Raw genomic sequence first — 12,712 nt, forward strand, 5'->3', positions numbered from 1 at the left:
CGGTCGGCCAATTTGGCCTCCCTGTGCGGTCGGAATATTGATAGTGGTAGCTTTTCAATGTTAGCTTTTCCAAATCAAGGGTTTTATAGTGGTAGCATTCTGCAATTAACTTGCTATACTAAGAAGGATGAGGGAAGCCTAGGAGAGCCGCCAACTCCAATTGAAGGAAGACGCGACGTTTTATTAATCCCCAACGAGAAAATGCACATTGTTTTCTTTTTTTTTCCTATCAAATCGGTCATAACCATTGCCTACATTTCACAAAATAGTACAAACGAATAGGCCTGTGATTCCGTACAAAGACACGACGACCCTCTTCGGAAAAAAAATCATGAGATGGAAGTATAAATATAATATTCTTAGCTACATCTTGTGAAGATTGTAAATGGAGGAAAGGTCCATTTGGGACTCTTGTAGGGGGCACATAGCCTCGTGTTAGCCTGCATGATTAACCAGCTAGCTGCCGCTAACGGTGAAAGCTAGCCAGGATTACGACCCCCTCTCCCTATGAATCTATGATCAGCTGGGTGTATTTGTCCTACGCCCCAAACAGCAGGCGAAGGTGGTTCACTAGGAAGGACAGGGACGCAGCTAGCTGGAAGCAAAATTCCAAATTTGCAGGACCGAGAATCTCAGCCTTGCGTCCTTGTGGCAATCAACCAAGCAATGCTGGGTGGAGGGACATCGATCCTCCAAATAAAGAACACGGGGATGTTGGAACATTATTGTTCTTGCTGGTCCCACTGCCAAGTCAGATTTATCAATGTAGGATGGATCTTTGACAGGGATAAGGTTGTGTGCCTTTGTGTCTTGTTTTTTTTTTGTTGTTGTTGTTGAGAACTTTGTGTCTTGTATTGTACTATATGCTATATACCCACTTCTACGTTGAAAAAATTGAGTGGACGGACGGCCGAGTCCCACACAAAGAAATTCTTAGTACCTAGCAACCATTGTTAAAATGCCGGCGGAAATGATCTACCTACATTATTTTTTAAATATCGCTTGTGAATTTTATTTTATTTTTACTATTTGTAGTTTCGTGATTCTTCAAATCGGCATATCCGACTCTCTTGTCTTTCACCCCTTCTCATCTCTGCTGCTCATCTTGTGGGCACACAAATCTCCTTCCAACTCGCATATGTGCTATGGAGATCATGATGATGATTTATAATAAGAACTCATGAAAATAGAATGTCATATCAATTCAGTGTGCATTCCAATTTGGCGATGATGCTCCGAACCAAATGTCACAAATCCTACCTTCAAAATTCATTCTTGCCCCCCTTTACCGCACCAAACAAATGGACGGGAACAGAATAAATCCAAAATTTGAGCGGGTCCTCTTTTTTCTGAGAAATACTAACTGACGAACGTCCCTGGGAGGGGATGGCAAACGGATGTTTTTAAGACATTTTTTGGTGGCAGGAGATGGCAAATTCTGCCCGTTTTTACCGCAAAATTCTCTTCTTTTCAAAAACTGTCATGCATATCTGAATAAATTGTCATGTGTCTCTGAAGAAACTGTCGGTAAAAATGTTCACAAATGTCACCCCTCCCTCCCAGCGAACGTTCGCCAGCTATTGCAGTCCTTTTTTTTTGCCACATCAAACATCTTTTCGAAAAAAATTAAAAAGAAGAAAAAGCTCTGTAACAATCTTTGCTTATTACTTTGCCAAATAAATATCCACATTAAAGACGATGCACATATCTGAACTGATAAATTGGCAGTAAATAAGTTTCCAAATATACTGAATAAATGCAATCATCACTGACTAATGATGCTCCAAATGTCGCCCTATGCTCCTCCTCAATGTCGCCGTCTCTTTCTCCCCCTTCTCGCAACAGAATCAAACAGAGGAGCCACCAAGATCCCATCTATAAATACCGCCACCTCCGCCGATCGTCTTCCACCGCCGATTTGTCTCCACCCATCAGCTGCCGCCCTCACTCCTCTCCGCCGGCCCGCCCGTTCAGAGGGACGAAATGGCCGTGTCGACGGAGCTGCCGGAGGCCGGGTCCCCGCAGGGGACGGAGGCGACGGCGCCGCCTCCTCCCGGCCTGCGGTACAACTCGCCGCTGGTCCAGGTGTCGCTGATCGGGCTGGTGTGCTTCTGCTGCCCGGGCATGTTCAACGCGCTGTCCGGGCTGGGCGGAGGCGGGCAGTTCGACCACACCACGGCCGACAACGCCAACACGGCGCTCTACGCTTGCTTCGCCGTCTTCGGCGTCCTCGGCGGCGCCGCCCACAACCTGCTCGGCCCGCGCCTCACGCTGCTCCTGGGCTCCCTCACCTACCCGCTCTACGCCGCCTCCTTCCTCTACTACAACCACCACAAGTCCCAGACGTTCCCCATCACGGCGGGCGCCCTGCTCGGCGCCGGCGCGGGCCTGCTCTGGGCGGCGCAGGGCGCCATCATGACATCGTACCCGCCGCCCAACCGCCGGGGCAGCTACATCTCGCTCTTCTGGTGCCTCTTCAACCTGGGCGGCGTCCTGGGGGGGCTCCTCCCCTTCTCCTTCAACTACAGCCGCACCGACGCCGGCAGCGTGAACGACGCCACCTACGGGGCCTTCATCGGCTTCATGCTCCTGGGCGCGGCGCTCACCTTCCTCGTCCTCCCGCCCGCCAAGATCGTCCGCGACGACGGCACGCGCGCCACCAGGGTCACCTACTCCTCCGTGTCCACCGAGGGGTGGGAGATCCTCAAGCTCTTCACCAACTGGAAGATGCTGCTCATCCTGCCGGCCGCATGGGCCAGCAACTTCTTCTACACCTACCAGTTCAACAACGTCAATGGCCTCCTCTTCACGCTCCGGACCAAGGGCCTCAACAACGTTTTCTACTGGGGCGCGCAGATGATCGGCTCCGCCGGCATCGGATACTTCCTCGACTTCGGCTTCGCCAGCCGCAGGAAGCGGGGCCTCATGGGCGTCGCCGCCGTCGCCCTGCTCGGCACCGCCATCTGGGCCGGCGGCCTCGCAAACCAGCTCAGGTACCTCGACGGCGAGTTCCCCGACAAGATCGACTTCAAGGAGGGCCGCCGCTACGCCGGCCCGTTCCTGCTCTACTTCAGCTACGGCCTCATGGACGCCATCTTCCAGAGCCTCATCTACTGGATCATCGGCGCACTCGCCAACGACTCCCAGATCCTCAGCAGGTACCTACACACTCTTCATTTCTTATCATGTGTGTGATGAATTCAGTTCCTCACTGATTTTGATTTTGGATTGGCAACTAGTAGTACTCCAACATGATAGGTATGGAGTAGTAATGACTAATCTTAACCTTGTTTCAGATATAATACTACACTTAAATTGATTAACTGTTAAGTTAGTATTAGCACGGATAAATAGGATTCTTTAAATTTGTAGTGCTGAATTTAGCTGTAGAATCCACTGTTTGATAGAAGAAGAAGATCTCACTCTCTTCTTCTTCTGATGGTTCTCACTCTGTTTTGTAGCAGCAGACTCTGCTTTAGGAAAGTTTCAAAGTACACTAGTACTCCCTCCGTCCGGAAATACTTGTCATCATAATGGATAAAAGGGGATGTATCTAGATGTATTTTAGTTCTAGATACATATCTTTTTATCCATTTTGATGACAAGTATTTTCGGACGGAGGGAGTACTAGATAAGACACTCCATAAACTTTGGAGGGGGAGTCCACTGACTTCACACGGCTAGATTTGATATTAAAATGCATGAAAACATGGCATCTGAATCATCATCCCTGTTGAAAGGGGGTCATCTTTTTCGTGTAAAATACCATGAGTACCATGAGTCCATGACCATGACGGCAGATACTAGTTAAGGCAAAAGGATGCCTTGACTTCTGAACTCTGCCCTCTTCCAAAATCTGATTACAGGGGAAGCAACATTTCAGTCTCACTTTTTCCCCTTTTGGAATTAGATGTCAGAGTCTTGTTTGCTGCTGTCTGAAACTGAAACCTAGTGTTATCCATCTTCAGAAATTCTTGCCCAGTTTAATGCATCACAAAATCTGCCGATGCTGATAGAAATGTGCTTACAACATTAAATTTGATTCTTTATCAGTTGTGATGGATATCTTATCCAGCTACCTTTTCTTTCTCTTTACAACAACATTTCTCTCCATAGGCTGGTCTTGCTTATAAAATGAACTAAAATGGACCGTACTAGTTAAAATGAACCACATGCCTTGACTTTGGATGCCTTGTGGATTTAGATGCCAGAGTCTCTCCTGTTTGCTGTCTGAAACCTAATGCTCTCCAGCTACAGAATTATTATCCAATCTGCCGGTTATCGCTAGAATTGTGGTTACAACATAAAGAATAAATTTTAAGGATACCTGATAGGTTGTGATGGATAGGATAAGGTTCTTATCCAGACACCTCTTCCTTCTCTTTAGAATAATTTCTGTAGGCTGGTCCTTGAAAACAAACTGAAATGCTCCTGTGTGTGTGTGAAGAGGCCTTGGTGTGTAGGTAATACTTTCTCAAGTCTGAACAGTCTCATGCGTCATTCTTATCATGCTGTTTCCTCCTGCATTTGCTATTCCTTTCAAGTACTACAAGGTGGGCATACTCATGCATAATGCATTTGGTGTTGGCGTTGGTCAATAAAATTGCTCTTCTGAACAAAAGTGTATGCAATTGGTGTTGGTCAATACGTATATCAAGTAGCTGTCTGAATAAAATTTCAACTTCTGTTGCAGATACGTTGGGTTCTACAAGGGGGTTCAGAGCGCAGGAGCAGCCGTGGCATGGCAGGTCGACACCCACAAGACGTCTCTGCTGTCGCAGCTGATCGTCAACTGGGGGCTGTGCACCGTCAGCTACCCGCTGCTCGCCGTCCTGGTGCTCCTGGCCGTGAAGGACGAGGACTACTCGGTGTCCAACGTCGACGACGGCGGCAAGGAGAAAGAGACCAAGATGGCCGCGCCGTCAAGCTTCCACTGAGAGGATACATTTCAGTTATTCATCCGCGTGTTCGCCTGCCGCGATATCTCTCGAGTACAATGGTTTAGACCGCGGTGTAGGCGTGAGTGCTCGCTGCTCGACGATGGCTGAGCAATCTTCGTGTTGTGTCAGATTGTGTTACTCCAGTGTGTGTGTGGTTCATGGCGGTGGTGGTGTTCCTTGGTAACATCATGTGATAATTTTTTTTCTCTGTTTTCATTGTCTTCAGTTCAGTTGAGCTGCAGTATACAGTACAGTATACGGTTTCATTGCTTGTTCAAACCGCTCTGTCAATCAAGAAATGGTAATCAGTTCTGTGTTGCGCGCTTCTCTTCTTCCGTGCGATTTCCGGCTCGTATTTGAGCGAACGGAAACGAAATTGTGAACTGCAGATAGATAGTTCTGCATTTTCTGAATTTTCTGTCAGTCTGGAGTAGGCATATCTTGAGTATATGGATAGAAAGCATATCTTGTGCTATATCCGGTTCATATTTGAGCTACTGGAAACCGAATCCTCAACTGCAGACAGCTATTTCTGCGTTTTCTGAATTTGCAGGCACATGTTGAGCATATGGATAGGAAGTCAGATTAAGCATGCTCTTGGAATTCCATGGCGTGCTGGTTCGTATTTGAGCTCATGGAAACGGAATTCTGAACTGCAGATAGCTAGTTCTGCGTTTTCTGAATTTTCATGCAGTCTGAAGTAGGCATATCTGGCTGCAATTTTCAGGCAGTTGGGAGTAGGCACATCTTGAGCATATGGGTAGGAAGCAGCAAATGTTATAATGCTACAGTACAGACAATCTTCCCTCGAAAAGAAAAATAAATACAAACGATGTGTTATATTTGCCATTTCTTATAACCACTCTTTGGCTAGCTAATATACTCTGAATACAAGCAATCTTGTTTACCTGAAATGTGTTTGAAAAACTGAGTACAGGCAATCTTCTGTACTTATTTAATATGTTTGAAAAATTGAGTGCAAGCAATCTTCTGTACTTGAAATATGTTTGAGAATTTTGGCCCGCTGCTTATATAGCTAATAAAAAAAGGGATTGCCGAGCATATTTGTCATATGCTTGCTTAGCTAGTCGGTGGCATTTTTAATCATTAATCCTGGAGTTTGTATGCTATATGTGCATGCCGCACATGTTACCACCACGACACGAGGCAGCTCATGCCTCTCGTGCGCTGGGTGTGCTTCCATTTGGGCACGCACACTCAGCTGACTGCCCACTTAAGAGGTGGAATGCAGACGCTCCGGTTGGTATTTCAGCTGGTGGAAGTGGAATTCTGAGCTGCAGATAGTAGATAATCCCGCGTCTTCTGAATTTTCAGGCGGTCTGGAGTAGGCATGTCTTGAGCATATGGATAGGAAAACGCGCATTCAGTTTCAGCATATGCTCTTTGAATTCCACGGCGCACCGTCAAACGATATTTTATCATGCTACAGACAATCTTCCCTTGAAAAGAAAAACAAATACCAAACGATATGCTTTTTCTTTCTGAGGATACTAAACGATATGTGATGCTTTTCCATTGTGATAACTACTGTATTTGGCAATCTAAAAAAAAACTACTGTGTTTGGCTAGCTAATATACTCTGAATACAAGCAACCTTGCAGTGAACAGAGAGCATGTAATGTAGGCAGCACCAAATGCTGTCGGGCCTTGCAGTCAACTTACAGTCATGCACGTGCGCATATCATCGTCAAAGGTGCCATGTACAGTTAAATTGGAAAAGTATCAAAAATCTGCAACACATAAATAAACAGAGTAGAAAATAAAAAGATTGCCAGGGTAAAAAAAAAAGAAAAAGATTGCCCAGCATATTTGACATATGCGCGCTTGGCTAGACGGTGGCCTCACTCATTAATCCTTGAGTTTGTATGCTGAGTGTGCATGCCGCACACGGAACCACCACAGCACGAGTCACCTCACGGCGCTCGTGTGCTTGGTGTGCCTCCATTCTGGCACGCCTACTGAGCTCACTGCTCACTTAAGAGGTGGTTCTCAAACCACTGAGTGGCCGAGGTGGGACTAAAGAACAAGCAAACTCTGGCCATTCCCATTCGTGAGGAGGGGCTGAGGTCTGATGGCTGTGGGCTGCGAGCAGCTGCTGCTGGGCTGGGCCGCATGGAGGAATGGTAAGGTAAGCTGGGTCCGCGAGAAATTCGGTCTTCACAGGTTTTTTTATTCGGATTCATACCGGAGTAAGCACTGCAGTAATTTTGATTGCCTCACTGCTCTGGATGTGCACATCAAGAGAGCGGTAATAGTGATGAGAAATGTAATTTACTCTCTCCAGAACACTGCTGCTGCACTTCACTGTTCAACACTGGTGGATTACGACAATCTAGCTTATCCAACGAGTCCCTTCTTCTTCTTTTTTTTTTTTACTATTTTGGTGTTTTTTTAGTTGGCTATTTTGGTTTTTGTTTAACTAACTTATTTCTAGCTTTTAAAGTTTTGGAAGAAAAAAAACCTGAGCCTTGACTGGAGGAAGAAATTTACACAAGTGCGTAAAATGAAATTCCACAGCATGGGCAAGACATTGCTTTATTGCGAAAATTATTATAAGCTTATTATAGCATCCAGATAGCTACAGTGGAAAATGGGAGTCATCCCGAAAACTGGCCCAAAATTGCAAACACAAATTCATGCCTACTGTCACGAAACAATTTTACATGTTGACACAATAGCACCTGAAATAAGGCCACCGCCAACCTTTCTCCTGTACTATATGCTCAATGAACACAACCAGGCACTATATTATCTTTTGGTTGTTACAGGATTTGGTTTGCGCTTCTACGCGAGCTCGAGAACAAGTGCGGATGCGCCGCCTCCGCCGTTGCAGACGCCGGCCACCCCGATTTTGCCACCCTTCTCCCTGAGGACCTGTGGAGCAGCAGCATGGTTAATTGGTTCGTTTACATTACCAACTATGAGAAACGTGCATTGGCGATGTGATGTTGCAAAATGGTGACGATTGAGAAAAGTCTGATGGCAGTGAGAGCAAAGGAAACCAGAGACAGCAAGGAGATGGTAAATGAAATCACAGGATATGGTTCTCTCATATTGGAGTGGGCAAATCTCAAGTATTGATACGATACTTTTTTTTTTCACACGGGTTACAGCTATGATCATATTTGTGAACATTTTGCAGAAAGTTTTTTTAACCAAAAATAAGCAGCCATATGGATGGCTGTAGATAAAGATGTCTATTGCTACTTTTGAGTGCCACTGGATTTTGGTACTCGAGGAACAGCTTCTACTAGAAAGCAAGACCCATCCTAAAACAACAGGCCCTGGCACATGATCACAACACAGGACAACATCTCAAGAGAAAACTTACACCAATAAGGGTGACCAAAATGCGAGCACCGCTGCATCCAAGAGGGTGTCCTAAAGACACTGCTCCTCCATGTACATTAATCTTTTCCTGCAAGCACAGCTGTTGTCAGCACCGAAGTGATAGCTATCATCTAGTTTACACTAATAAATCTCGCCCGTGGATAGCAAATACTCCCTCCATTTCAAAATAAGTGTCGTGGTTTTAGTTCAAAAACACTTATTTTGGAACGGAGGGAGTAGTAAATAATTGAGACACATTTTCTGACAGGAATGTTAACTTATATTTAGGACCCGAAACAAATTTAGCTTTTCTTAAGCGTGGGAATATATTTGGTTGAATCAAGGCAGCACTTACTGAAGGGATTCCGAGAATCTTCTGATTTGCAAGTGCAACAGCCTGTAATAAGACATGGAAATGAATATTGGTTATAATGCAATTAGTACAAGGTACTAATAAAGAAAGGATCAAGATCGCACCGCAAAGGCTTCGTTAATTTCATAAAAATCAACAGATGAAGATTCTAAGCTAGCATTTGAGAGAGCCTTCGGTATGGCAAGTGCCGGGGTAGTGGTAAATAGTTCGGGAGCCTGCATAAAGAGAACTGGAGGTTAGAAATATCATTCCGATTTATAAATTTTGATAGCGAATAGGTAATAAATTCGCCTATTCCGTCCAGAACCTAGATCCTTATGTACACTTGCCTAGAAGTTTAATCTACTCCAAACTAAGATAAGAACTGGTACTTTAGCTTACTTGAGCTGCATCGGCAAATCCTTTGATCCTTGCAAGAACCTGCAGTCCAAGTTCTTGAGCCTTCTGCCCACTCACCAATACTAATGCAGCAGCACCATCACTGCTCCATGTAAAACAAACAGATAAGCACCACATATTCAGTTCATAGACAAACACACCAGGAAATTTTGGGCAAGTACATTGGATACTGGCAGTCGATGAACAAAGAGAACAAGTAAAAAGTATGATCAAAAGAGGGTCTGAGGTTCAGCTTGTCTTCACCAACAATGAATTGTATACATAAGAACCTCAACATTCTTAATTTGAATGGATATTTACAAAACTCCTGCTAGAAAGACCAAGCAACATACTAACATTTACCATTAACTGGATTGTAAAAACATACCAAGCAGACAAAACATAAATGTTAAACAGGACAAGCAATTTGCGACAATAAACAGCAGTTAAATGCAGTACAGAGGACAGCAAGAAAACTAGTCAAGTTCAATGCACTGTATAGACCATAATCTTAGGAGTCGAGAAAAGAAAGAAAGAAGAACACATATTTTAGAATATGTTCTGCTGACATCGGTGGTCCGGAAACCATATGGTGCAGAAGTACTCCACAAGGCTAAGATCTAATAGAAAAGACAAGCACCTTATACTAGAAGCATTCCCGGCAGTAACAGTACCAGCGTTCTCCTTGAAACTTGGGCGGAGCTTCCTCAGTTTCGCTGGGTCAAACTAAGAGGCATAAAATGCTCATATTACACAGTAGTAGTAGTATCACATAAAAAGGTTATAAGATAACAAATGACATATTTTCCTTGTTTTAATTAACCACAAGACAAATTATCAGCAACTTCGCCAATAACATAGCATGTACTGCCTAATATTTCTTGAGCCTGTGTACATATTATATTTCACGACAGAACGCATATAAACACTAGATACAGAATGAAGACAGACACAACATGCATCAAACTTGGTTTTTCTGGCAACGAATAATTTGGTTGTTCTTAAAGGAAATTTACAGCTAATTTTAACAAAAAATGCACAGGATAGCCTTATAGTGCATTGTTTTCAGTTTTTCTGTTTGAACAAATTTACCCTGTCTAAGCTCTCGTCTTTTTCAACAAGCACCGGTGGCTTTCCTCTGCCAACAGGAACTTCAACCTGGTAGATAGGACAGAGGGCATTAGGAAAACAAATAAAGGAATGGTTAGTAGTATTGGCAATGAGACAGAAAATGACCGGAACGATCTCCCATGCAAAAGCGCCACTATCACGAGCAGCAATTCCCCGCTCATTACTTTGGATAGCAAAAGCATCCTACATAAGAATGTATAAATTCAGATACGTCACAAGTAATAAATACATGGGTCGTAATGTAGAAGGACATTACGTCAATACCGTAAAAAGATGTCAAAGCTGGTATTTGAAAATTTTCACTCTGCTATATCACATTCTTCCACAAGAAAATGGAAAATAGAATAAAATACTGGGAAGTGATTATTGTTCAAAAGCATGTCGTACTAAAGAGCTACATTGCAGTCATACAATTACTATTGATATCCTCGCCCTAAAGTAAGGTATCAATAATATTGGCAAAATGAACTCTTGCACATTAATACGAAAAAATCAGTTCCACGTTTGAAGCAAGCAACCGAAGGTTCATTTACTCATGTAGAGCATTATTTAAACCTACCCTAGAAATTTCACGAGAGCATCCCTGCTAGAAAAACTAGAAGGTTAATAGGCCCAAGCTGGTATTAATAGGGAATCACTGACATAAGACAATGGCAGTTATGCATATACTGGTCCAAACCAAACAACCTAAGATGAAGAAAGAACATAGATAATCAACTTGTATGGGACGGTAATGACAAAGTTAAGTGCACTCAAAAGACCAACTTTCCGTATGTTTTCAATATATTTAATAATAACCTGTACTGAATCTCTAGGAGTAACAACTGACAAAACACAGGCCCTTCTGTGCTAAAAAAATATAAGAATAATAACTACATTAGAAAGTGGTTACTACAATCTGTCGTAACTTACTTGGTCTTCCCTTGTCAGAGCATGATTGTCAGCACAAAGCTCAGCACACACTCCCATGGCACAATCGCCGTATACATCCCAAAGGCCATCCTTAAGCATACCGTCAACAAGGCTGTCATGTCCGAAACGAGAACCTTTTCTGCATTTGATTACACAAATCACAAAGTTTCCAACAACACATACAAGACCCATACACTAACATTGTACTGTATTATGTATCGGTTCTAACAGATCACATAATACAATTTAAACTTTTAGCTGAATACTTTGTTCATGTACCTTAAAAAGATGAATGAATGGAGCAATACAGAGTACAAAACAGAGCAATCTAAACACAAGGAGTCACACAAACTGTTTTAAATGGATATTTTGGCATTCTCCTTCTCCCTGCATGCTTAGTTTATTTACCGGACAAGACAAGATTTATCTTCAGCTATGCACTACATCCAAATACAACCAAAAGAACACTTTACTGACCTAGCTTCAGCGATGTATTTCGGAGCATTCGACATGCTTTCCATGCCACCTGCCACTACAATATCATTGCTGCCCAATTGAATCGACTGTGCAGCAAACATCGTTGCTGCAGAAAGAGAAAAAAGAAACACGATCACGGTCAAAAAATGTCTCAGTTACAGAAACTGTAAACACAGATTATACAGGCATGGTCACACGAGCTCAAACCTTTCATGCCAGACGCGCAGACTTTGTTGACGGTAGTGCAAACAACCGTGTTTGGTATCCCTGCACCCAAGGCAGCCTGTCTTGCAGGAGCTTGCCCCAAGTTAGCACTCAAGACATTGCCGAAGAAGACCTCCTGCACAAGGGATGGATCCACATTTGCCCTTTTCAGAGCAGCTGATCGCCCCCAGTCAGCATGTTATTATTACTGTCAGGTTAAACAGAGTTAACAAATTGTACCTTCACGGGGGCATATAGAGAAGATACTGATCTCACCTTCGATAGCTACGGAGCCGAGTTTGGTAGCAGACAAGGAAGACAGGGCGCCGAGGAAACCACCCATAGGGGTGCGGGCGACCCCGACAACGCAGACATCTGTCGGAAAGGAAGAAGTTACTAACTGCAGCATATTTTGTAGCACACTATATACAGTAGCACATTTCTCTTTTGTATGATCTTTCCCTTAAATTTCAGTTTCTGGTGATTTTTACAAATATGTGCACACAAGAAAATCAAAGGAAATAAAACCAATTGTGCCTCACATCATGCCACGCCAGTAGCGAGTGATTTGTTTACACCTTTGTGCAGATCGTCGTCAAATTTTTCATTTTTTTATTATGAAGTCTGAACTAGTAAGAAGGAGCTCATTATGAACATTATCGTAGACAAGGGCCGCGGTTGGTTCAGAAGAAGAAAAACTGGGATACGATACGGAGCGAAACGAGGGACAAGGGTACTACCTCTGGGGCCGATGTTGTCTGAACCCATGGCAGCTCTCCGACCTCGACCTGCAAAATCAGGCGAACGAAAGCAAACTCCGGTTCAGTGTCGCCGCGGGATCAGGCAAGCAGCCGTCGCGTCACGCGCGGTCCAGAGGGGGGACGACGGACGTCGCTGCCGCGCCGGCGGCGCCCAGGGGCGGGCCCCGACTAACGCGAGGGGGGAG

General features: G+C 44.2%; 2 protein-coding genes across 3 annotated transcripts; one reads left to right on the forward strand and one right to left on the reverse strand.

Annotated features, from left to right (window-relative positions):
- Nucleotides 1-1,851: 1,851 nt before the first annotated feature.
- LOC125527964 (UNC93-like protein 1) lies at nucleotides 1,852-5,265 on the forward strand. Its single transcript, XM_048692478.1, has 2 exons — nucleotides 1,852-3,158; nucleotides 4,694-5,265. Exons 1-2 carry the CDS (start codon nucleotides 1,984-1,986, stop codon nucleotides 4,935-4,937), a joined length of 1,419 nt encoding a protein of 472 aa, XP_048548435.1. The 5' UTR covers nucleotides 1,852-1,983; the 3' UTR covers nucleotides 4,938-5,265.
- A 2,215-nt stretch (nucleotides 5,266-7,480) lies between these two features.
- LOC125527965 (acetyl-CoA acetyltransferase, cytosolic 1-like) lies at nucleotides 7,481-12,666 on the reverse strand. Of its 2 annotated transcripts, XM_048692480.1 has the most exons (13): nucleotides 12,507-12,666; nucleotides 12,043-12,141; nucleotides 11,770-11,943; nucleotides 11,563-11,668; nucleotides 11,086-11,224; nucleotides 10,279-10,356; nucleotides 10,135-10,200; nucleotides 9,683-9,768; nucleotides 9,046-9,145; nucleotides 8,769-8,879; nucleotides 8,647-8,688; nucleotides 8,293-8,379; nucleotides 7,481-7,835 (listed from the first exon to the last, which is right to left on the reverse strand). In XM_048692480.1, the coding sequence occupies exons 1-13, from the start codon at nucleotides 12,532-12,534 to the stop codon at nucleotides 7,746-7,748; spliced, it is 1,206 nt and encodes a 401-aa protein (XP_048548437.1). In that variant the 5' UTR covers nucleotides 12,535-12,666; the 3' UTR covers nucleotides 7,481-7,745. The 2 variants fall into 2 exon arrangements, with proteins under 2 accessions (XP_048548437.1, XP_048548436.1); XM_048692479.1 differs by having other exon boundaries at nucleotides 10,135-10,356.
- Nucleotides 12,667-12,712: the final 46 nt, after the last annotated feature.

Source organism: Triticum urartu, unplaced genomic scaffold (genome assembly GCF_003073215.2).
Source record: "Triticum urartu cultivar G1812 unplaced genomic scaffold, Tu2.1 TuUngrouped_contig_4533, whole genome shotgun sequence".
NCBI lineage: Eukaryota > Viridiplantae > Streptophyta > Magnoliopsida > Poales > Poaceae > Triticum > Triticum urartu.

What these genes read in the sequence shown, in the direction of transcription:
- LOC125527964 (XM_048692478.1), top strand. Translation starts at nt 1,984, where the DNA reads ATGGCCGTGTCGACGGAGCTGCCGGAGGCCGGGTCCCCGCAGGGGACG. An exon ending in GACTCCCAGATCCTCAGCAG is followed by an intron (nt 3,159 to 4,693) that starts GTACCTACACAC and finishes CTTCTGTTGCAG; the next exon opens with ATACGTTGGGTTCTACAAGG.
- LOC125527965 (XM_048692479.1), bottom strand. Translation starts at nt 12,534, where the DNA reads ATGGGTTCAGACAACATCGGCCCCAGAG. An exon ending in CGGCTCCGTAGCTATCGAAG is followed by an intron (nt 11,944 to 12,042) that starts GTGAGATCAGTA and finishes GGGGGCGATCAG; the next exon opens with CTGCTCTGAAAAGGGCAAAT. An exon ending in GGGAATGCTTCTAGTATAAG is followed by an intron (nt 9,146 to 9,682) that starts GTGCTTGTCTTT and finishes TACATGGAGCAG; the next exon opens with TGATGGTGCTGCTGCATTAG.